General features: G+C 41.0%; 1 protein-coding gene across 1 annotated transcript in view; it reads left to right on the forward strand.

Annotated features, from left to right (window-relative positions):
• Positions 1–486: 486 nt before the first annotated feature.
• The window catches only part of LOC120715003 (canalicular multispecific organic anion transporter 1-like), a 42,927-nt gene continuing 18,026 nt past the window's right edge, over positions 487–25,387 (forward strand). Inside the window, exons 1-27 of the mRNA XM_040001719.1 lie at positions 487–653; positions 2,758–2,896; positions 3,080–3,202; positions 3,292–3,347; positions 3,425–3,680; positions 3,825–4,003; positions 8,018–8,195; positions 8,602–8,856; positions 9,258–9,323; positions 9,482–9,619; positions 9,701–9,847; positions 9,927–10,011; positions 10,129–10,195; positions 10,348–10,474; positions 11,403–11,579; positions 11,790–11,957; positions 13,795–13,978; positions 14,210–14,345; positions 14,449–14,551; positions 14,637–14,856; positions 16,264–16,418; positions 18,813–18,968; positions 19,072–19,271; positions 19,378–19,504; positions 19,615–19,716; positions 20,820–20,963; positions 23,440–23,598. Coding sequence (XP_039857653.1) covers positions 487–653; positions 2,758–2,896; positions 3,080–3,202; positions 3,292–3,347; positions 3,425–3,680; positions 3,825–4,003; positions 8,018–8,195; positions 8,602–8,856; positions 9,258–9,323; positions 9,482–9,619; positions 9,701–9,847; positions 9,927–10,011; positions 10,129–10,195; positions 10,348–10,474; positions 11,403–11,579; positions 11,790–11,957; positions 13,795–13,978; positions 14,210–14,345; positions 14,449–14,551; positions 14,637–14,856; positions 16,264–16,418; positions 18,813–18,968; positions 19,072–19,271; positions 19,378–19,504; positions 19,615–19,716; positions 20,820–20,963; positions 23,440–23,598 — 4,014 coding nt within the window. The remainder of the gene's footprint in view (positions 654–2,757; positions 2,897–3,079; positions 3,203–3,291; positions 3,348–3,424; positions 3,681–3,824; positions 4,004–8,017; positions 8,196–8,601; positions 8,857–9,257; positions 9,324–9,481; positions 9,620–9,700; positions 9,848–9,926; positions 10,012–10,128; positions 10,196–10,347; positions 10,475–11,402; positions 11,580–11,789; positions 11,958–13,794; positions 13,979–14,209; positions 14,346–14,448; positions 14,552–14,636; positions 14,857–16,263; positions 16,419–18,812; positions 18,969–19,071; positions 19,272–19,377; positions 19,505–19,614; positions 19,717–20,819; positions 20,964–23,439; positions 23,599–25,387) is intronic.

Here is a 25,387-nt window from a genome sequence, read left to right on the forward strand (position 1 = left end):
CAATAATAGTGATTTAATGATCGGAGAAAACCTGAACATGATACTTGTCTGTGGTGTTGAATCTTTTATTACTCTTATGATTTACAGGTGGTTGTAAATAAGCTGTTTGATTTGACAGATTTGCTTTTTAGGTGAATTGGGAGTTAAAGGAGCTTAACATGGAACTGCTGACTAATGTTTTTTACACACTTATTTACAGGTTGGCAGGAGATTGTTTTAGAGAGGATGTGTAGTGTTCTTGTGCAGTTTGCAGTGGGGAGATTGCAAATACAACTAGGACTATTAGTTGAGACTAATTAAAACTAACCTGACACTGAGGAGGTTCTATATAAGGAAGAATTAAAACAGATAAAATGCATCTGATCTTTAATTGCAGGTGTAACCATGAAGATTTTTGGTACATATTGCAGGTTGTTGCTCATTATAGAATTGTGCTCATAAAGGCAAAAAGCTGTATAAGGGATCATCTTGAGCAGAACAGCGGAAATGGCACAGAGAGCTGTGCTACTGAGCTTCCAGGAGGTGGAGAGGAGCCTTCGCATAGTAACATGCTCTGCCTCCAACCTTCAGCAGCATTTGAACATGAAAACCGGAGGGATGGAGGGAGCGTACCAAGCTCCGGAAGTAATAGTTCTGTTTCCGGTGGTCTCAAGGTGAATGAGCAGAGGGGACAAGTCACAACACGGTGGTAAAACAGAGGCAGAATAATCCTCTGCAACGCGGCTGGCTCACTCAGTAGTCTACCTGGGGAGTTGAAGAAAGAAGAATCCGAGGGCGTTTCTTCGCTCCAAGAGGAGGTGGCAAAAAGGCCTGAAGCGTGACAGGCTGAGACTCGAGTCTGAAGCTAAAAGCTCAGCTGGGTTGTGGGGAAATTGGAAAATAAAGGGGGTGTTGACATGTATGAGTGTTATTACATGTTTGTTTGTTTTCCTAGGTGTGTTGCTGATCGGGTGTTGTCTCATTCCTCTGGTAAGGCGTGTATTGGTAAAACTGGTAAGCAGGGCCCTAGACTCTGGTCCAGCTGCTTCAGCTGGTCCGGGTATATGATGCCGTTGCGACGAAGCCGCCTGGACGGAGGAGTGACACAATATCTGGGTAAAAGTTGGCCTTTTTTCTGAAGGCCAAAGAGGAGGAGTGTGGAAAAGAGATATTTTATTTTGTATTCTTATGGTGACATTTTATAATCAGACCTATTATGGATTAATCATTTATCATTGTTGAATCTGATGACAGTATACTCTTTGCTTATATCTATGGTAATCTGAGTAAAGATTAGATTTTATCATCACTGTAATCAAGTCTCAATGGTATCCACAGCATTGTATTCACCGTCCAAACTGGAGGGCCAGCAGGACCTTGTTCTAATTCATTTGCAGGCCTACATCAGAACATGCACATAGAGAGTTATGTAAACACGCACGTTCGCATACACACTTATTTACACAGGGAGGTCATGTCAGGACATTCTCTAGTTGGACACACAGCTCACAGAACTGCACAACATGACATGTCACACACTTGTTTTCTCTAAGTATCATCTGATGTTTGTATAAGGAGAACTTTGGACTATGGGGAGACTGTTATCATTTCCAGTAAGGTCTAACTGTGTGATGTCATCATGGGTTATATAAGGATGGGGAGCTGTCCACTCTTTGGAGAATCTGTTGCAAGTTTTCTTCCCACACTTCTGCGCAGAGTGTGTAATTAAAGATCACTATTTTGACGCCTCCCTGGACTCAGCCTGCTTTCTTCTCTTACCCAAAACGAACCAAACGTAACAAGTGTAAATTCACTGTTAAGGTCAAAAACACCAAGAGGCCATTCTCTGTGAGTTTATTATAAATGCATATACTGTGTATGAAATGTTCTAACATGGAAAGGACAAGTCATTTACAACAAAAGGGCAAAGAGATGTCTCATTCTGCATATTTTAAGCATCTGTTATCACTTCTCTAAAACCTTGAAGGAATGAAGGGAAAGAACTTATTTTTAAGTATTTGTTATCTCATGAAAAAAAAACATAGTATTGGTTAAAAGTTTATGCAAAAGAATTATTAAAAAATTTTTTTGCATAAAATAACATGATTTATTCTCCTGTCTGGTCTGTGTTTTCTTCCTTCAGCTTGTGGGTGTCTCTGTTGTTCCTGACGGCCATAGCCCACCTGGGAGTCACACTAGGAGAAGATTTTGGTCCAAACAGTGACCAATCTTCAGAAAATGCTGCTGCATACTACACAAATCCAGTTTTATTTGCAATCACATGGGTAAATTTGAGACAACCTTTATATTTATCCATCCATCCATCCATCCATTCGCTTCCGCTTATCCTTTTCAGGGTCGCGGGGGGCACTGGAGCCTATCCCAGCTGTCATAGGGCGAAAGGCGGGGTACACCCTGGACAGGTCGCCAGTCTGTCGCAGGGCTAACACATAGGGACAGACAACCATTCACACTCACATTCACTCACACATTCACACCTAGTGGCAATTTGGATTATCCAATTAACCTATCCCACTAGCTGCATGTCTTTGGACGGTGGGAGGAAGCCGGAGTACCCGGAGAGAACCCACGCAAACACGGGGAGAACATGCAAACTCCACACAGAAAGACCCCAGCCTGATGGTGGAATTGAACTCAGGACCTTCTTGCTGTGCGGCAACAGTGCTAACCACCGTGCCACCGTGCTGCCCCCTTTATATTTATTTATTTAAATTTGAAAGGATTTGTTTTTATGTTCTGATGTGTCTTCTTTGTTAGATCCCTTGTCCTGCTTTGCCATGAAGGATTAAGACGGGAAGGAGCAATAGACTCTGCCTCTATTTTCCTCTTCTGGTTGCTCCTTGTAGTGTGTGACATCTTTCCTTTCCAGACCCTCCTACGAGAGGCTCTCAGACTGGTATGAGTGAAGACATGTAATCAAGTTGGATTTAAAGTAGAAGACAAATAGTAGATTTACTCAGACATGGTGCAATAACTTGATATGATTGACTTTTAGCTCTCCATGTGTTGCATAACACACCATTTTCATTTTTCTTCGGGACCCTTTAAAGATTTTCTTTCTCTCATTTTTGGCAATTAGGGCGAGGTCCGTGATGTCCCACGTTTCAGCCTTTTCTACATTTCTTTTGGGCTTGAACTGATTTCATTAGTTCTTTCTACTGTGGCTGATATTCCCCCAGAAGCTAAAGACTTTATAAAAAAGGTACCCTTTATTTGTTATTGGTTTGCTTGTTTGTTTTCTGAGGGCAAAGTTCATAAGGAGTCAGATGTTAATCTTGTTTTTATCCACAGAATCCTGAAGCAGGTGCACCATTTTTGAGCAGAATCACTTTAAACTGGTTAAACAGGTAACATTAAAGTCAGTATAGTAGGAATCTTAACAAGCACCTACATATGTGCTCCATGTCTTTTCATTGTTTTACAGTATGGTCTTAAAAGGCTACAAACAACCTCTGGTTCAGGAGGACATGTGGGATCTGAATGAGAGTGATAGCACTGCTTTCATCAATGAGCGTTTCCAGCATTTCATGAAGCCTGAGTTGGATGCAGCTAGGGTCCGATTCCAGAACAAGATGAAGAAGAAATCAGCTAAAACCAGAGACAGTGCCCAGGAAGACCCACAGCAAAATGGCCTTTCCAGTGGTCTGGGAAAAGGAGTCAGTCAGGATGTACTAATGATGGTGAGAGCATTCAAACACTTCCACCACATGTACACTATATTGAGCTACAGTCTAAACGGATTTTAATAACACCACTAATCAACATCACTATGTTTTTTTCTGAATAAATCTCATCAACTGTGTTTAAACGATCTGTTCTTTTAGGAGGAAAGGGGGAAGAAGGAAGATGAAAAGAAGAAAAAGGACAATAAGGAGGAAGAGAACTATCCCAATTCATGGCTGATTACCACCATTTACAAGACCTTTAAAAGGATTCTGATTGAATCTGTCTGCTTCAAACTTCTGCAGGATGTGTTAACCTTTGTCAGTCCTCAGCTTCTTAAGTGAGTAAGATATTACAGAAGGTTACAGAAATAAAACAACAGATTTAAGAGAAGAACAATGTTGTGCTTGTACAATGTCGCTGGACTTAAACCAGCAACTCAGCTGTGTTGTACCCTGTATTGGACTACAGTGGTCTCTTAATAGTTCACTGTTCTGACTTTCTGATGCATACTTTTCAAAAAGAAAAGGAAAATATTGAAACCAGTTCTTTTTATTTTTCTACTGGACAGAGAAGATGCAGACTCAGAGTGGTCAAAGTATTTATAATCATTTTATTCAATATATTATCTTCCGGAAGAGAGATCCACACGATGTAAGCATCTGCAGATCAAGGTTCAAGGTTCAAGGTTCTTTATTTGTCACATATTTAAAATTAAAGGAATTTGAAATGTACATTGTGCCTGGGTTTAGAGTGTCTGGAAGAGAGTCCTGTCTCAGTCAATTATAGATGATGTGAGAGGGCGGATGTGTGTGTGTTTAGGGCCCGGATGGCTTGGAGATAGAAGCTCCTCTTGAGTCTCTCTGTCCTTGCCCGGATGATGCGGAACCTTCTACCAGATTGCAGAAGTTGGAACAGTTTGTTGCCAGGATGGGACGGGTCCTTCAGTATCTGCACTGCTCTAGTCCGGCATCTCCTGGTGTAGGTGTCCTGAAGCGGGGGGAGAGCAATCGTGCAGCAGCGTTCTGCTGTACGGATCACTCTCTGGAGAGCTTTTTGGTCCTTCACACAGCTGTTCCCAAACCACGATGTCATGTTCTGTGTGAGGATGCTCTCCACAGTGCCTGTATAGAAAATCCTGAGGATCTTTGGAGAGACCTCTCCTTGAATCGCTACCTTATCGTGGTGGAGGGGTTTGTGTGTCCCAGGGATCCCAGGGGCTATGTTGTCTGGGGGCTTTTGCCCCCTGGTAGGGTCTCCCATGGCAAATTGGTCCTGGGTGAGGGACCAGACAAAGAGCGATTCAGAAGACCCTTATGAAGAGAACATCGAGGGAACAGTCTACCCTGCCCGGGATAGGGTTACCGGGGCCCCGCCCTGGAGCCAGGCCGGGGAGGGTGCCCGAGGGCAAGCGTCTGGCGGCCGGGCCTTAGTCCATGGGGCCCGGCCGGGCACACCCCGAAGAGGAGACATTTTACAAGGTGCTGCACCTGAAGACCCTGTTGTCCTGCTGGGAGACTTTGACTTCAATGCAACAACAGCGAGACCTGGAGGGGTGTGATTGGGAGGAACGGCCTCCCGAATCTGAACCCGAGCCGTGTTTTGTTATTGGACTTCTGTGCAAATCACAGTTTGGCCATAACAAATACCTTGTTCGAACATAAGAGTGTCTATAAGTGCACGTGGCACCAGGATGCTCTAGGTCATAGGTCGATGATCGATTTTGTAATCGTATCACCAGACCTGCGACCATATGTTCTGGACACTCGAGTAAAGAGAGGAGCTGAGCTGTCAACTGATCACCACCTGGTGGTGAGTTGGATCAGGTGGCGGAGGAGGACGCTGGACAGACCCGGTGCACCTAAACGCGTAGTGAGGGTGTGCTGGGAACGTCTAGCTGAGGCCCCAGTCTGCGAGATCTTCAACGCACACCTCTGGCAGAGCTTCAACAGCATTCTGAGGGAGACTGGGGACATTGAGTCCGAATGGACCATGTTCAGCGTCTCCATTGCCAAAGCTGCTGCACTGAGCTACGGCCACAAGGTGGTTGGTGCCTGCCGTGGTGGTAATCCCCGAACCAAATGCTGGACACCAGAGGTGAAGGGAGCCACCAGGCTGAAGAAGGAGTCCTAGTCGGGCTTGGTTAGCCTGTGGGACTCCGGAGGCAGCCAACAGGTATCGACAGGCCAAGCGGAATGCAGCTCGGGCAGTGGCTGAAGCAAAAACTTGGGTGTGGGAGGAGTTCGGAGAGGCCATGGAAAAAGACTTTCGGACTGCCTCGAAGAGATTCTGGCAAACCGTCAGGCGTCTCGGGAGGGGAAAGCGGTGCTCTACCTGCACTGTGTATAGTGCTGGCAGAGCGCTGCTGACGTCTACTGAGAAAATTGTCAGGCGGTGGAAGGAATACTTCGAGGACCTCCTTAATCCCACTGACACGTCTTCCAAGGAGGAAGCAGAGTCTGGGGATGAGGGGAATGACCCGCCAGTTTCCGGGGGCGAGGTCACTGAGGCAGTTAAACAACTCCTTGGTGGCAGAGCCCCTGGTGTTGATGAGGTCCGCCCTGAGTACCTGAAGGCTCTGGATGTTGTAGGGCTTCCTCAGTTGTCGTAGGTGATACATGCACTGCCTAGCCTTTTTGGTCTGGACCTGAATGCGTGTAGACCTGATCTGAAGCATTAGAAGCCTATAACCTATATTATAGTCAGCTCCCTCCTCCTGTTATTTTGGTACTTACACGTCACACACAGTTTTGATCAAAACAACTTCTGCGCTACACTCTGCCTCTGCAGCTCTGCACAAGACTCCCTGTTCTGCACAGTTTCCTGTTCTGCACCGTGTTCCAGTCTTGCTCAGCAATTTATGACCTTTAAAACACTTAATGAGTGAAAAGTGGCCTCTTAATATTCTGGTCTGCATAAAACAAAAATAATCAGAAAATAAGTACTAAAAAATATATATATTCCTTAACAAAAGGAAAGGAATTTATACAATTATCTGTCACAGATGTTTTTGTTTTTTTTATTCACTTGCAGTTACCTTTTACAATCCTTTGGGTTAACTATTCCCTATTGTCAGTCTGCGGGACCAGCACGCCTATACAGGAAGTCTGGGTCAGCTCTCTGTTTAAGAAGTTCTAATCGCTGGATGAGTATTACCCAGCAGGCAATGCAGAGTTCACATGGGGCTGATGTGGCTCAGGGAGCTCGCCCAGCTTTAATGGTCTCAAAATCATCCGTATGTCTTCTCTGCTTATCTGATAAAAGCCAGGGACCCGAGTAGCCTTGCAGTCCTGGCCTCCGTCAGGCACATAGTTACAGCGGCTCCCCTCTTTATTGGTGTGCTTGGTATTTAAGTGGGTTAGCTTTAGAGGGCTTGACAGTAGGCCTCAAGGGTATGTTATGTGTAAAGGGCTGAAGTAACCTGTAAGAGCTATTTACATTAAAATGGGTCAATACTCAGATTTTTACCTGTACTGTTTCACAACGGGTTAAAAGGTGAATATCAACAATTTAGACTTTAATTGTACGAAAATTATAATGAGTTAATGCTGAGTTTTTTCTTAACACTGGAGAGGAGACAGGCACGCCCAGGTCTGAAGATGTGCTTATCTCAGTGTTCTGTAGTCCTGACCACCGTCAGGCACAAAGTTCACTTTGAGATCCAATCTTCTGAACTGTTCATCTCGCAGCAGATGAAGGGAAGAGCAAAGAATGCATTTGGGCGCTCTCTTTTATACTCTCCCAAGTGCCTTTTTGCCCCCCCTTCTCTCTCCTCCTATCTAGTCATTCAAGCACATTGTTCACTTAGGATCATCTGATGTCCAACCACACAATATGTATTTGATTAATCAAAGTTTACTTCAACAACACTTCTTTACATTTTCTTCGTAATTCTTAACATATAAGATCTCATGACATTTGAACATTTAAGAGACATCCTTCACATTGCTGACACCAATAGGTAAAGAACTAAGTTGGATCATGTCTACAGACACAAAATCTAGACTGTTTCACTACTCAAACTACATTTCTCATTTAACATATTGATCAAGCTTATATTTTGATTTATCTTTAAACAAAAATAAAAAAAAAACAATAAAAAATGAGGATAAAAATAAAGATTAAAACTATAAATCACTTTAAAAAAAAGGGATGTTAAGCCTTTTCACCCTCTCTCTGATGTGATGAGAAGAAGGCAGGGGGTCTTTAATCTCTCTCTGTACCTCATGTCTTGACACTAGTCATTCATAACCGATAACAGGAGTGGCAGGATGAAATGAGGACATTGTTAGATAAGTGCTAAAGATGAAGCTGGAGATTAGCATGTTTTCTTCTTTTTTTCTGTTTTTCCTAGATTGATGATCTCGTTCACTCAGGACAAATCCAGATATGCCTGGGAGGGCTATTTGTATGCAGTGTTGCTGATGGTGGTGGTTCTGCTACAGTCTCTGACCCTACGGCAGTATTTCCAGCGCTGCTATGTGCTGGGGATGAAGGTTCGCACTGCACTTATGGCTGCTGTGTATAAAAAGGTAAAAACAGGAGTGACAGAACACCATTTATTGATATTGGTGTGAAAAAAAATCAAATGCTGTATAATATAAATTACTGTTACACATTAGAAGAAAAAAATTACTAGTCATAATTTTCTGCTTAAGTCAGTTGTCAGATGTTTCAGTTATAAATAACTTTTATCAGCACATACTTGTCACAGAAAAACTATTTACATTATTTCTTAGATAAGGTCAGCTTTGCTTTTTTCAATATATAGGGTTAGAGTAGGATTATGGTTTAAAAAAAAGTGACACAAAGACCCATCTCCTGCTTTGTTGATGTACTAAAACATACAGAGTAAGACAAAATATCACTTATATGCTTCTCTTACTTAATTTTCACCCCACTTTCTAATTAATAAGCCCTTTTTATCCCTTTTCTAAGGCATTAGTGGTGTCCAATGACACTCGTAAGGAGTCTACAGTAGGGGAAACGGTGAACCTGATGTCAGCAGATGCCCAGCGCTTCAATGATGTGACCACCTCTATCCACCTGCTGTGGTCCTGCCCTCTGCAGATCATCATATCCATTGTTTTCCTGTGGCTGGAGTTAGGACCTTCTGTGTTGGCAGGACTGGGAGTCATGGTGTTACTAATTCCAACCAATGCACTGCTAGCAACCAAGGCCAGAAAACTCCAGGTCAGGGGAAATACTAGCCAAATCTTCTGTACACCTCTGTGCGAGATTCTAAATCAAGATAATTCAAGATGAGATTACACTGCAAATTTTAAAGTGTTATTCAAGATGTTTAACTAAAGTATTGCATTGACTGTTTAATACATTTTGATACAGTCCGCCCACTTTCAGAGGCTCAAAAGTAGATAGACAATTGAGTGACGCAGCATGCAGGCGTTTAATTAATATTAATTATAATGTGAAGAAAGTGATCACTGTAACTTTCAACATGCGATTCTTGCTGGTGAAAAAGTTGGGGGGTTTTTTTCAAATGAATTACACAGAATAAATTGCTGTTCAAAACACTTTATTTAAGTATTGTCTTATTGCCTGTTTAACATGAGCTACATTGTGTCTCTTTTCAGATAGAGAACATGAACTTTAAAGATAAGAGAATGAAAATCATGAATGAAATTCTAAATGGGATCAAGGTGAGCTCCCTTATTCAGTGTATCTATGGTGTATGTAGATGCCTTCCTTACATGTAAGGCTTTGATGCTTCATGAAACTGCATTCAGTAACTTGGACCATAAGTACTTCCTTCTGCCTCACTGCCTCCTCACTGTCTTTTTCTTTTGTCTCCCACCAGATTCTGAAGCTGTATGCTTGGGAGCCATCCTTCCAGAAGCAGGTGGAAGACATTAGAGGGGAAGAACTAAAAGTCATGAAGAAGTTTGCCTACCTACAGTCCATCTCCATCCTTACCTTCCGCTGCAGTCCAGCTCTGGTGAGTTCTGTCAAGGAGCTTCACAGAGATTAGAATCAAATGGTAAAGAAACCTTTTTTCTTAAACTGTCTGTACTTGCAGGTTTCTCTGGCCACGTTTGCAGTATTTGTTAGTGTGAGCAGCGATAATGTGTTAACTGCTGAGAGAGCTTTTACTTCCATCTCTCTCTTCAACATCCTCCGAGCTCCTCTTGCCACGCTGCCCATGCTCATTGCTTCCATTGTACAAGTAAGTGAACAGAGCTACATCACACACATGTATCAAGCCTGTGATAACATCAAACTTAACCTGTTCTTTGAATTTTCAGACAGCAGTGTCTAAGAAGCGCCTGGAGAAGTTTCTGGCAGGGGAAGACATCGACAGTGACATTGTGCGCCAAGACCCCAGTTTCAGTATGTTCACCATTAGAATTTGCACTTGTTCTACAGCTGAAGATTGAAGTTTAGTCACAGTTTTTATGTGTGCGGATCATCTGTTAAGCTCTGTCTTGGTCTGTGTTCATTTTTTAGATACTGCTGTGAGCGTATGTGATGGTTCCTTTGCTTGGGAAAAAGATGCAAAGCCTCTGCTGAAAGAGTATGTCTGTGTTGGTCATCAAAAGTTACTAGTTAACTTAATTAACTGTGAGATGTTCACCGGGATTTTTTAGCATTGCTTAAGTTTTTCAAGTCTGTTTATTTGCCCCTGATGTGTTCACAGCATTGAGTATAGTTATTATGTGTGTCCAGTGTGAATTTGGACATTGAGCCTGGTCGGTTGGTTGCCGTAGTGGGAGCTGTTGGGTCAGGAAAGTCGTCTCTTATGTCAGCCCTCCTTGGAGAGATGCACAGTACCAAAGGTTTTATCAACATTATGGTAATGGCTTTTTTCCCGTTTGTATTTATCAGTGTGTGTTAAAAAAACATGTAAAATCCATAACATCTAATTACGTCTTAACTAAAATAACACAAATGTTCACACAAATGTTTTTTTGTTTTTTAACTCAACATGTAGCATGACTGTGGCACAATCAAATTAAGTTTGCTTCAGTTTTTACTTCAGCGCCTTCCCTCATCTCTCACGAAGGCAGAATACTTTATTATTCTATAAAGAAATTATGTTCGTTATTTTTTTGTTTTTTAAATACAGAGAAAATCAATGTTGATTGAATCATTTACTGAGTTTATTTAATGACTAAAAGTATAAAATTCCTCTATATAGCAGTATCTATGCATTCTCAATCATCCAGATAAGGATATCCCAAAAAGTTCATAGTGTATTTAGACTCATAGACTCCCACTGAAAACAGTATTTCTACATGAAAAGCATAAACGTTTTGTGATCTACATAGTAGTAGTTACATTCAAGGAGCACAAAAAGCGTATAATTTAACAATCACAATACAATATTTTAATTTTTTTAAATAATTCAACAATTAAACATTAAAGACTTTAAGAAACAAAGTAAAGATGCATAAATAAAAAAAACATCACCAGCCTAATTCATTCAAGCCAGTTTTGATAATCTGGTCTAAACTCATCAGTATTGAAGGAAAAAACAGCTGAATAAAGAAATATATTTCTGCACAAATTTTGTGAAATGGAGGCAGATGATTTGCTTATAACTCAAACCATTTTACCCACAGAATAAACTGTTCTCTTAGATTTCCAGTAAAATGATTTGTTTTTCACCTAGCCACTGTAGTGTTTGGTCTGGATAAAAATGTGTGGATGCCAGGTTTTTTTTATGATAAGACAGATGTAGTGAGACATCTGTAATTGAGTCATAATTTGTTTCTTTCCAGGGTTCTCTTGCTTTTGTACCGCAGCAAGCCTGGATCCAAAATGCTACTTTGAAGGATAATATCTTGTTTGGATCTCCACATGAGGAAGAGAACTTCAAAAAGGTCATACAGGCCTGTGCTCTTGCCCCTGACCTTGAGCTGCTGCCTGGAGGAGACCTCACTGAGATTGGAGAGAAAGTGAGTTACACTTTGAAAGGTTCAGGTTTTTGGTTACACAAATATTTTTCCTGTATGCAAATACTGTGTATGGCGTTTATTGTAAACATATGTAAAATATTTGTTTCTTAAATACATGACAAAAAAGTAACAAAACAGAAGAGCTCTTCTGATTATAAAGGAAAGGCTAAAAGAGTGTGTCTCTTTTCCCCTCCTTTCTTCTCTTTTCAGGGTATCAATCTCTCAGGGGGTCAAAAGCAGCGTGTGAGCTTAGCCAGAGCAGTCTACAGTCAGGCTGATATCTATCTATTAGATGACCCTTTGTCTGCTGTGGACTCACATGTAGGAAAGCATCTATTTGAAAATGTAATTGGACCCAATGGATTACTTAAAGACAAGGTTTGTGCTTAAAAACATATGCTAACAATATTAAAAATGGGGATTAAGAATAACCCAATCATTTATAATACAATAAGGGTCTGGGGGGAAATGCGTAAAAGGTTGGGTAGAGAAGATTGCACTTCATTCTTGACTCCTTTACTGAGAAACAAAGGTTTTGTTCCAGGAATGTCTTGTAGCATGTTCGATAAGTGGCACAAAAAGGGATTAAGGGTAATTGGCGATTTGTATCAAAACAACACACTGATGAACTTTGAGCAATTGCAGTCAAATTTTAATATTCCTAGAGACCACTTTTTTGGCTTTCTCCAGGTTCGCAACTTCGTTCATTCTAGAATTCCACAGTCTTCAGAAATAGTTATATATGATGATATTGAGACATTTCTTATTAAGCGAAAAGACAGAACTCGTTTTATCTCAGCTTTTTACTCTCTCCTATATACTCTTAGTAGCAACACACTGAGCGCTATTTATAAATGGGAGAGAGATCTTAATAATCAATATACCGAAGAGGAGTGAAAGGAGCCATTAACATGAGTAGTTCCACTTTTACTTGTAACCGCTTGCGAGAAACCCAATACAAAATCATACATCGCCTTTATATAGCTCCTAATGTCTTGCATAAGATTGCACCTCATATTTCCTATCTTTGTAGTAAATGTCAAAAAGAAACTGGCACTTTTTCCATTACTTTTGGGAATGTAAATTAATCAAAAGATTTTGGAGCTTCATATCTCAAGAACTAAGTAATATTTGTAACAACCTGATTCAAGGGACCCCGGGTACTTTCTTCTTGGCCTACCCTCAAAAGAATTAACATTGAATCACTTGCAGCGCAAATTATGTCACAAACTATTGCTGGTAGCTAGGAAATGTATTCTCATTAATTGGTTAAGGATAAACCTCCCTCTGTGGCGTTGTGGTACAGAGAATTATTTAAAGTTATTCCTCACAAAAGAACTGCTGCTATTTTAGGAGGAAATGAGGGTCTCTTTCTCAATGTTTGGTCCCCTTTGCTTTCTTATTTGCCAAATGATTTGTCCCAACTGTTGAGGGGGGTGGTTGCGATTAAGATGTTCTCAGTTAAATAGGAAGCAAGTGTAAAGGACAATTCATTCTTGGAGTTTATCTTTTTCTCTTTCTATATCTGTGGGTAATTGAGTGAAAATATGTTTTTTTGTGTGTCTGTGTGGATGTGGGTTTTTTTGGGGTGTTTTTTTTTTTTTCTTCTTTCTTCTTCTCTGTTTGGTTGTGTTGTTTTATGCTATTCTTGATAAACAAATAAAAATTGTATATCAAAAAAAAAACATATGCTAAACATTTTACTTTAAAATTAATATTTTAAATAGAAATCAGTATTTAAAGTGAAAAAAACTCGACCATTTCCCATTTAATTTCTTCTGAGGAATCTTGACAAATACTTTCTGCACAGGATATTCCAGCTGTTACTTGCTTAGAAAACATGGCGTCTAATTTATAGTATTTTACATCATTTTACCCAGGACCCGAGCATTACATAGAGGTTACAATAGGCTAAATATCACACTAAATGACCAGGATAACTGAATAGCTAATTATGAAAGGTTAGGAATAAAAGCCACTCGGAAATGGAATTACAAGTTAGAAAAGGTTTGGCTTTATAACTGATTTTTAAATGATTAAACCAATTATTGTTAATTCAGTCTGTGAACTGAAACATATTCTCTTTTTGATAAATACAATTTATAAACATATTTAAACATAATTTATGTTTTTTTCTTTCTTTTCCTTTAATACTTAACAATGTTTTTGTAAATCCTATCTAACCCTATTTGATTGGTGAATTCTGACCATACAGACTCGTATCCTGGTGACTCATGGCATAAGCTTCCTGCCTTACGTGGATGAAATAGTGGTTTTGGAGAATGGAGTCATTTCTGAAGTTGGATCCTATGAAAACCTTCGTGCCAGTGGAGGAACTTTTTCTAAGTTTCTCGACACATATGCCAAAGAGCCGAGCAATCAGAGAAATTCAGAAACAGGTAATTACAACCTTTTCTTAGTATATTAGGAATATAATCTGCACACATCACATGTTTTTGTTAGCTGTACAACCAAAACCTATGCTAAAATTATACATCACAAATATGAATGAATTAAATTTCTTTTTGTCATCTTTTATGAATACTTTGTGTTGATGTTGTTCACATATTGACCCAAATACCATAAATTACTGCCATATATATAAAACACCATGTATATTGTTAATTTAGGTGAGGGCCAGGACGCAGAAGACTTTGAGCTCATCCCAGATGGAGACGATGCCCAACCTGATGGTGCTTCGGAGGATACTGTTTCTCTTACACTGAGGCGAGAAAACAGCATCCGCCGCAGCCAGCGCAATGGCAGGTTCGAGCTTGTTAAAGTTGCAGATGAAACCAATGAAGCAGCTTGTCTCAAACACCATCTTTAGCAGAATGTCCATTTCATTCTTTTCCTCTATTTTTTTTAGTGTCAGATTAAGAAGAAATATTTCCATTAAAAAATCTGCAAATGCTGATGAACCACAGAAAGGCCAGAAGCTTATAGAGAAGGAAACTATGGAAACAGGACAGGTAACAAAATGTTTTTGTACAACTAGCGCAAGATTACAACAAATGATTGCTTGTTTCCTGAGTGCCGTCTCGCGCTGATTTCCAGGTGAAGCTTGCAGTGTTCCTGCAGCACCTGCGAGCCATGGGCTGGGGATATTCTGCCATGGTTTTCCTGATTTACTTCATCCAAAACGTTGCTTTCATCGGTCAGAATTTGTGGCTGAGTGACTGGACCAGTGATTCTGTGGAGTACTACAACATGACATACCCTTCCTGGAAGAGGGACACAAGGGTGGGAGTGTTCGGAGCTCTTGGAGTGGCTCAGGGTAATAAAACAGTCATTCCTTTTGTATTTGCAAATATTTCAGGTTCGTGCAAATTAACGTTAAGGAACTTTATGTCTTACAGACAGGAAAATTCCCTACTCTGTTATTTAGGATCCACTCATTTTTAGAGCGCTATATAGACAACCTAAACATCCAGTCTTTTTATTGTACTAGAGGACTTGTGCACTGTGTGCGTTAGGTCCTTTGTCACAGGGACCCCTGCTGCAAAGTGCATAGGCACCTATAACTTTTTATGTTAATAATTAGGAGGAATTTGTTTATATACAGAATTCTGTTAAGCTGAACTGAATCTTCTCAAGCTAAACTACTCAGTGTAATAAAAAAAGTGTAATAAAACTAAACAAATCAATGAAAAACAAAACAAAAAATAAGGTGGATGCTTCAGAGCTGTTCGGTCTGGGGGAATGATGGGGCTGATGTAGAGGGTGGAGATGAGTATAAAAGTAGAGAGGAGTACAAAGGGAGGGAAAACATTTGTTATTTATTAGTTCTTTAACAGTATTTTATTTGCACCATTCAAGTATGTTTTTTCTTTTCATATGATATTAAAATCACCAAAAGTGTGTACATTTAATGAATTGCATTTATATAGCGCTTTACAATGCCACTATTCATTCACACACTGGTGGAGGCAAGCTACAGTTGTAGCCACAGCTGCTCTGGGGCAGACTGACAGAAGCGAGGCTGCCATATTGCGCCATCAGCCCCTCTGGCCAACACCAGTGTTTTGCCCAAGGACACAACGACAGAGAGCCCGGGCTCGAACCGGCGACCTTCCAGTTACAGATGCGCTTCCCAACCCCCTGTTCCACAGTTGCTCTTTCGTATTGTGAATGGGTGACCAATTACATTGATCAAAGTGATATGTTTTATTCCAGCTACTTTATATTGTAAAAAGACTGGCAATTTGGACCTTGGTTCATCTTGAGCTTAGCTTACATGCAGTACATATATTACTGATTGAACTATTTTTTTTTTTTTATAAGAATAAGAATTGAATTTGAAAAAAGTGAAATACTATTTGTGTTGTCATTATAGCCCTGCGACAGACTGTCGATTTGTCCAGCTTGTGCCTTCCCTCTTGCCCTGTGGCAGCAGAGATAGGCTCCAGCCCCTGCAACCCTGAATTTCATACAAGCTAAACTTTGTCATTAAGAATTTCTGAACATCCAAACCTGGTCTGGTCTCCAATTAACAAGATTCTTAATGACAATTAGCATTTTTGAAAATAAATATTATTTTGTAATAATAACAGCCATTTTATATCAGTAGGCAGGAAAAAGCACACCTGAGTGTTACTGTAAGTTCAAGGTTCTGTCCACAGTGGATTTGTCTTTGTTAAAAATGTAGTTCTATTATTTAGAAACTTTCTTGTTTTTATTGCAGGCCTCTTTGTGTTCCTTGGCACACTGCTCCTAGCCAATGCTTCCATTGATGCATCTCGTATCCTGCATTCACGACTTCTTAACAACATCCTGCGAGTTCCTATGGTTTTCTTTGACACTTCACCTATTGGAAGAGTGATCAACCGCTTTGCAAAGGTAGGGTCTTGTAGTTCACTTTTTAAGGATTCTTTTCATAGTTTTCAATATTTATTTTTATCTTCTTGTGGCTTGTATGATTACAAATACAAAGTATAACTAGTTTTTAATGTCATTTCTAAAATAACAGTGCTAAAAATTGAAAAAACGAAACATAAAATTTTTTAAAAAGGCTTTATTTGTGTTTTCTGCAAGTTGTATATCCACTTGTATTATTTAATTTTTCCCACTTTATCTCACATTTTTTAATACAATCCTAAATATTCTTAAAATTGTTCTCTCCTTAAGTCGTTCTTTAAAGAGGCTTTCTTCCCAAGTGCCTCCTCAAGTATGCAGTTCAGTTCAATTTTATCTGGTGCTGACACACAATAACAGTCACTAAAGGTACATTGTATTGTAAAGGTAAAGCTCTTACAACAATTAAGAAAAATCCCTCAAACAATTAGATGACTCCCTATGAGTCAATATGAATTTAATATGAATATATTCAATAAATCAATATGCTGTTCAATTCATTTCAGTTTTATCTGCACAGTCCCAAATCAACCTATTTGCGTTAATGTTGTAATATGTGTGTAGATCTGTTGTCTCTGTTAGCTGCGGTTACTAAATTCAGCCACTTGTTGAAAAAGGGAAGAAGGAGCTAATTTCTCTTGTATCCTCACATCCTGCTTACACCAACAAAAGGGTCTTAACGGACAAATAATTAATCATTAAATTATTAAGTCGTTAGAATGGCTGTAAGTGTCACGGCTAGCGGTATGGCGTTATTTTTGTGCCACTTTTCTGAGCGCACATAAAAAAAAATTGAGCGCACGTAAAAAAAATGCAGGTGCAAGTGTTGCAGTTTGAGGAGAAATTTATTTTGAGCGAAGAAAAGCTAAATTTGAGTGAACAAAATTCATTGCTGCGTGCAAAAAATGTATTTCATTGTTTGCTATTATCCATACACACACACAATAGCAGCCCCTCTCGCTCAGTTTTTGCACTTGCGCTCGCTCGCAATGTGTTGCTTGCACTCTCAACATTTCTGCCCATGCACGCTCAACTCTTCGAGCTTTTACGCAGAGATGTGCAGAACCTAAAGGAAACCTAGGCTGTCTCCCAATTCAGGGTCTGCAGCCTTAAAGCACGGACTTCAAGGCCAATTACGTCACAGCGGCGAAGGCTGTCCCAATTCAAAGGCTGCTCGAAATGCGTCCCTGAAATGCGTCCTTCATTTCCCTGAATTTTAAGGCTGTGGCAGTGTAGACTTCGTGGCCCAACATATCCCAGAATGCATAGCGCGGCGATGGGTGTGGATAAATTTGCAGAACAAAACGGCGGATGAGGGGCGGCCGAAGAGTACACTTTAAGTACTGAATATTATGTCACTTAATTATGTGCAAATGTTTAATAACGAAGAACATTAAACATTACTGTGGTTAGTATCATGGTTGCTAGGCAACCTGGGCAGCGCAACGGAGGCTTTTTTTTTTTTTTTTTAACGTTATTGATAAACAACAGTATCAGCGCAACGGAGGCTAGACCGTCCCATTACACAAGCCTCGCACTTCCGGCCTTAGCGGTCTTTGAGTACGCGGCCCTTGAGGATCGTTGAGGCTGCGTACTTTAAGGCTGCAGACCCTGAATTGGGATACAGCCCTAAACTGGGGAAGGTAGTAAAACAAACCTGAAACCTTAATCCACAGAAGGACATGCAGGGGGAAACGCACGGAAGTAACACAGAGTGACTCAGGGAGACAACACAGACAGACCAGCGGCGAGCACGAGAGGACACACACTATAAATACACAGAGAAACAGGGAAACTACACACAGGAGGGAGACACGACTGAACCTAGTTAACATGACAAAACTGGGAGGGTGCAAAACTGAACACACTGACATCAGACACCGACTTTCAAAGTAAAACAGGAAATACACAGACTGGTCTCAGAGACAAGGTACAGACGAGGAACAGAGGGAACACACGGGCAGGGATGACTAAACACTAAACAGAGGAAGAACAGAACCCGAAACCACAAACAGAACCACAAACAGAATACATAATAATAATCATAATAATCATAATCATAATAATAAACACAAAACACTGGGTCACATGACCCAGGACCATGACAGTAAGACTCTGTATTCTTTGGAACAGCTCTAATCTCAGGAACAACTCAAATCTTTAAAAGTGTTTAGTCACTGATAAACATCCATGACTTATCATTGACATTTTTTCCAATATCCTGACTTTAGCTTTTATAATAATTGACTTCATTCTTCTAGTATTATTTACACTTATAATTTTGCTAATTATGTATTTTTTCTGTTTTTACATGTGCACTATAAATAAAATTGACGTTTTACTTAAATAAGTACTAACTCTCCAAATATTATCCTAAAGGACATTTTTACCATAGATGAGGCCATTCCTGCTTCCTTGCGCTCCTGCCTTCTGTGTCTGATGTTTGTACTGGGGACAGTATTTGTCATCTGCATGGCAACTCCTTTCTTTGCCATAGTTATCATTCCTCTGGCCCTAATCTATTTCTTTGTACAGGTAAGCTAAATAAGGTAAAGAAGATATGTAAAAAAAGCTAACCTAACTTCCCTATAATATGAAATGCAAGCTGATTTTGTTTTGTCTTTCTCTCTACACCCAGCGCTTTTATATTGCCGCTTCAAGACAGCTGCGTCGGCTGGACTCGGTGTCTCGCTCACCGATATACTCTCACTTTGGTGAGACGGTGTCCGGCCTGTCAGTGATAAGAGCCTACAAGCATCAAGAAAGGTTTCTTAAACACAATGAAGTAACTATAGATGAAAACCTCAAAAGTATCTACCTGCGGATCATGTCTGACAGGTCAGACATTGAACAGTGTACCAAACACAGATAAGCATGTGATACTAAATGATGAGACCCTAAAATTTGTTTGTGTGCATATTTGTGTGGTTTGTTTTCTTGACAGATGGCTGGCCATACGTCTGGAGTTTGTTGGAAACCTGATGGTGTTTTTTGCTGCTCTGTTTGCTGTCATTTCCAGAGATTCTATTGACAGTAATGTGGTTGGCCTATCTGTATCATATGCCCTTAATGTCAGTCACAAAAACACTCTATCCCTATTTCATCAGTGTTTATGTATGCGGTAATACTAAAATGCAGGAATAATGTAAACACAGACCTCTCTCCTGTTGGGGTTCTGCAGGTAACCCAGACCCTCAACTGGCTGGTGAGGATGACCTCAGAGCTGGAGACCAATATTGTAGCTGTGGAGAGAGTGAATGAATACACTCAGCTTAAGAACGAGGCATGTAGAAATACTTTGTGAGCAAGACATTATTTATCCATACATCCATTCTCTTCAGTCTATCCTTATCTGGGTCACGAGGATGCTGGAGCCTATCCCAGCTACCCTAGCATGAGGGTGATACACCCTGGATGTGTCGCCAATCTGAAACAGGGATAACACAAAAGACAGACATCCATTCATACTGATATTCATACCTGTGGGAAATTTAGAATCTCCAATTGACCACACCCCACTAACTGCATATCTTTGGACTGTAGGAGAAAGCCAGAGAACCCACACAGATATGGGGAGAGCATGCAAACTAAACAAAGAAAGGTCCCAGCCAGATGCTTGAGTCTTACTCAGGACTTTCTTGCAGTGAGGCAACAGTGCTAACTACCATGCTGCCATACGACATTATTTATACTTTGGTTAAATCAAAATCTACTGTTTTCTTAAATAGGACATGAATTTTAGGATTTCTACAGGCTGTGAGTTTATTGTAACTCTGACAGTTTAACGGGAATCTAATAAGCTTGTGTGCGACATCAACTGCCGTGTTTGCTCACTGTACAGTGATAATACTTTTATTCCCAGCTGCTGTTTCTCCACTGTTTCTTAACATATTACTGATAACGATTCAGATAATTGTCAAACAAACGAGATTTTTATGCAACAGTTTAATTTTATGTTTCACTAACATTTGAGTTCACATGTTTGAACTCCATCTGTTATATTTGAGTTGGGTTGTTTATTCATAATGGCACCAGAGCTCCACTGATTAGCACATCCCATCATGATGTTCATACTGAATTTAATCTGATTTAGAATATAACATTGCACATGTACACTTGGCCTTGATTGTTAATCTTGGTTGCATATTTTCATTTGAGCTATTTAATTTTTTACCAAGTGTGACGTCTTTTTAAGTTTTCTTTTTTTCCTTTATTTTAGTGGTGTAATGCGTGCATGTCTGTATGTATGGCGTCCGTATAATTTTGTTTCTTATTTATCTTGGTTTGAATATTAATGCACAACATATAAAAGAGCTACCTTAGCTCAATTTGATAGCTTTTGTATTATATTACACATGCGTTCTGCTTCTTTCTCTGTTGGTACAGGCTGACTGGGTAACTGACACTCGACCTCCACAGATGTGGCCAGAGGCAGGAAGAGTGCAATTTGAGAACTACAAAGTCCGTTACAGACCTGAATTGGATTTAGTGCTGCATGGAATCACTTGTGACATCAACAGCACTGAGAAGGTGTGTGTGTGTGAGCGTGAGAGGGAGAGTCTCCATATATGTATAAAGTTCCTGTAAAAGTTATAGGTTTTACTGTATCTGATATCATATTCACCAAAGATACAAAAGCATGCACTGCTAAAAAAGAAAAAGAAAAAAAATTGGATGGACATTAAATCATTGGGAAGTGTTTTTCTCCCTCATTGAAAAATCCATAATATATAAAATTGTACCACTATTTTTTAATTTAAAAGGTTAACTATTAACAACGTGTGCAAGCTTTCTGCTGGCTGAGATTGGCCAACTGTATCTAAAATGTAGCTTCCAGATACAGACATGCACATCATTTTTTATTTGAGTTTAGAAAAGCTATTATGTTGAAATTTGTAATTTGGACTTTGGACTTTGTGCTGTAAGACATTGACATTCTATTGTTTGGGTTTTTTTAATGTTTTATAGACCAATCTATTAATAAACTACTCAAGAAAGATGCCACAGATCAATCTGTGTTGACAGTAATTACATATAATTCAACTGTAAAATAATGTGAACTATCAGTTTTTCTTTTAATTTATACATTATGTGTATTACTGTATATTATAATCAGCTGTGATATGTAAACATGTAACTAGTCTATGGGCAGTTGTTCCCAAACTTTTTTTTGCTAGGCCCCGGAATATTCAGCATTGCTATCAATACATCCATCCACCCATCTTCTTGCGCTTATCCAGGACCGATTCGTGGGGCCAGCAGCCTAAGCAGAGAAGCCCAGACCTCCCTCTACCTAGTCACCTCCTCTAGCTTATCCAGGGGAACACCAAGGCGTTTCCAGGCCAGCCAAGAGATATAATCTCTCCATGGTTTCCTGGGTCTTTTCTTTCCTGCTGAGGACCATGGCCTCAGATTCGGAGGTGCTGATTTTCATTCCCACCGCTTCACACTCGGCTGCAAACCGTTCCAGTGCGAGCTGGAGGCCATTACCCGATGAAGTCAACAGAACCACATCATCTGCAAAAAGCAGAGATGAGATTCTGCGACCACCCAAGTGAAAGCCTTCCGTCACTTGGCTGCGCCTAGAAATTCTATCCATAAAATTTATGAACAGAAGAGCAGCCCTGGCAGAGCCCATCACCAAACAAGAACGAGCCTGACATTGCTGGCTATGCGGCCAAGCTCTTGCAACGGTTGTATAAGGATTGAATGGCCCGTAGCAATGGGCCAAGGATCTCATACTCCTGGAGCACAGGACACTCCAAGGGACACGGTCGAATGCCTTCTCCACATCCACAAAACACATGTAGACTGGTTGGGCAAACTCCCATGCACACTCAAGTATCCTTGAGAGGATAAAGAGCTGGTCCAGTGTTCGACAACCAGGACGAAAACCACATTGTTCCTCCTGTATCCGAGGTTCGACTAACAGACAGACCCTTCTTTCCAGCACTCTGGCATAGACCTTCCCGGGGAGGCTGAGGAGTGTGATCCCCCATAGTTGAAACACACCCTCCGGTCCCCCTTCTTAAAAATGGGAACCATCTATCAATCCAGAGGTACCTCCCCTGATGTCCACGCAACATTGTAGAGGTGTGTCAACCAGGACAGCCCTACAATATCTAGAGCCTTCAGGAACTCAGGGCATACCTCATCCACCCCAGGGGCTCTGCCACCAAGAAGTTGTTTGGTGTGCGTTGAAGATCTCGCAGACTGGGGCCTCTTCTAGGCATTCCCAGCACACCCTAACTATACATTTAGGTGCACCAGGCCTGTCCAGCGTCTTTCTCTGCCACCTGATCCAACTCACCATCAGATGGTGATCAGCTGACAGCTCAGCACCTCTCTTTATCTGAGTGTCCAGAGCATATGGCCACAGGTCTGGTGATACAATTACAAAATCAATCATCAACCTGTGGCCTAGAGCATCCTGGTGCTACATGCACTTATGGACACTCTTATGTTAGAACATGGTGATTGTTATGGCCAAACTGTGGTTTGCACAGAAGTCCAACAACAAAACACCGCTCGGGTTCAGATCCGGGAGGCCATTCCTCCCAGTCACGCCCCTCCAGGTCTCCCTGTTGTTCCCTACGTGTGCACTGAAGTATCCCAATAGGACAACAGAGTCCCCAATGGATTAGGGTAAGATCAAACACTGACAACGTTGAAACATTGGTGTCAAAGTAAAACTGAGTAAAGACTGTCTGCATTGCAACAACATATATCACGGAATTACTGCCAATAGCAGTGATGACTATAAGTACTATAAAATATCCACTGCCTCTGAAAAATGTTGCTTCTTTCTGTAATGTTACTGAAATGTCTAAGATCTTTCACAAACTAAGTACAGACTGAGTATATTTGCTTATTATTGAATTATTTATTGCTATACTGTTAAATACAATTTATATCCAGAAAGAAAAATGTGTAGATTTTTTTTGTTTTTTTCAAATATGCACCAGCTGTTATTTTGATCTTATGTGTTTTCTCTCATTGCATTCAGATTGGTATTGTTGGTCGCACAGGAGCTGGGAAATCAAGTCTTACCAACTGCCTGTTTAGAATTATTGAAGCTGCTGAAGGTCGCATCCTCATTGATGATGTAGATATCGCTACAATAGGCCTGCATGACCTGAGACACAGACTCACAATTATACCACAGGTATACACATAAATATAAACAATAACCAAAGGAGCTTGCAAAGAAAAGCGTCTGGACTTCTTTAAGTTACTTGAAGACGTTTCACCTCTCATCCGAGAAGCTTCTTCAGTTCTAAGGTCAAATGGTGGAGAGTCCCAGATATAAACCTAGTGGGAGTAACCCCCCACAGAGGGACAAAAGGACCCCCTGATGATCCTCTAATTGCCTGACCCAAGGTGTGAAACTGGGTGTGGGTCAGCCAGAGCTTCGGGTGAGTTCATTGTGAAACCTGGCCCCACCTTATCATGCGAATTCCTGAGATCAGATGGCCCAGGATGTGAGTGGGCGTTAAGGCGTCTGGGAAGGGATCTCAAAACTGGATTATAGATGGCAGAGAGTTGGTGTCGTAAACCACCGCCTCTGTTCAAAGATGGTCGCTCACAGTGGACATAGATGGCTTCTTTCACTCCTCTTTCAAACCATCTGTCCTCTCTGTCCAAAATGTGAACATTCGCATCCTCGAAAGAGTGTCCTTTATCCTTAAGATGCAGATGGACTGCTGAGTCTTGTCCTGTGGAGGTGGCTCTTCTGTGTTGTGCCATGCGCTTGTGAAGTGGCTGTTTGGTCTCTCCAATGTAGAGGTCTGGGCATTCCTCGCTGCACTGTACAGCATACACCACATTGTTAAGTCTGTGTTTTGGCGTTTTGTCTTTCGGGTGAACCAGTTTTTGTCTGAGCGTGTTGCTGGGTCTGAAATGCACCGGGATGTCATGCTTGGAGAAAACTCTCCTGAGTTTTTCTGGGTCTGCCAGATCAAGATCAGGCAGACCCTGCAGGAACTGGAAACCCTTCTACCCTCTCCAATCTTAGAAGAGGTTTACAAGTTTGTGGACAAGGCTCAGCGGGCCCAACACTCTAAAGGAAAAGAAAGACAACGCAGGAAATTTCACACCTTGCTTTCAAAAACACACACTCCTCATCCTGAACCTACACAACCCAGAGAAGGAAACACACCTGAAGTCAGTCAGGAGAAATGGGTTAAGAACTTTTCAGACAGGATTCTCACTGAACCTGAAAAGAGAATATTAGCCAAAGGACTCGATTTTGCCATTTCTCCACAACAGTTGCCCATAGTGGACCTCATCACAGCCACAGAATCTGCCATACGGATTAATAAATTATCACAGACAGAAGCAGAGCAAATCAGGATGAAAGTCTCAGCCACGCTCTCCAGTGCCAAAGTCCCTCCATCCAACCTCACAATACAGGAAAAGAAGGCCGTCGCTTCCCTGAGCAAAGACCACAACATCACTGTTTTACCAGCTGATAAGGGAAGATGCACCGTGGTCCTAAACACTACAGATTACCATGCAAAGATCACTACTCTCCTCAGTGACAACAATACCTACGAAGCCTTAAAGCGAGACCCCACAAGCAGCTACAAAAAGAAAGTTATAGCTTGCCTTCAAGAAGTTGAAAAGGACAAAATTATTGACCGCCTTACATATCACCGCCTTTACCCAGGGGATGCCATACCCTGCATTTATGGACTTCCTAAAATCCACAAGGAAGCTGTCCCACTCAGACCCATAGTCAGTAGCATAAACTCAGCCACTTATAACATTGCTAAACACCTTGCTACCATCCTTGCTCCTCTCGTGGGGAACACCCCACACCACATCAAGAACTCCACCGACTTCACCGACAAGGTCCAGAAACTTACCCTGGATCCAGATGAAACCATGGTGTCCTTTGATGTAGTCTCTCTCTTCACTTGCATACCCACCACGGAGGCCGTGGAGACTGTCAG

This window comes from Simochromis diagramma, unplaced genomic scaffold (genome assembly GCF_900408965.1).
Source record: "Simochromis diagramma unplaced genomic scaffold, fSimDia1.1 OVJJ01000421.1, whole genome shotgun sequence".
Taxonomy (NCBI): Eukaryota; Metazoa; Chordata; class Actinopteri; order Cichliformes; family Cichlidae; genus Simochromis; species Simochromis diagramma.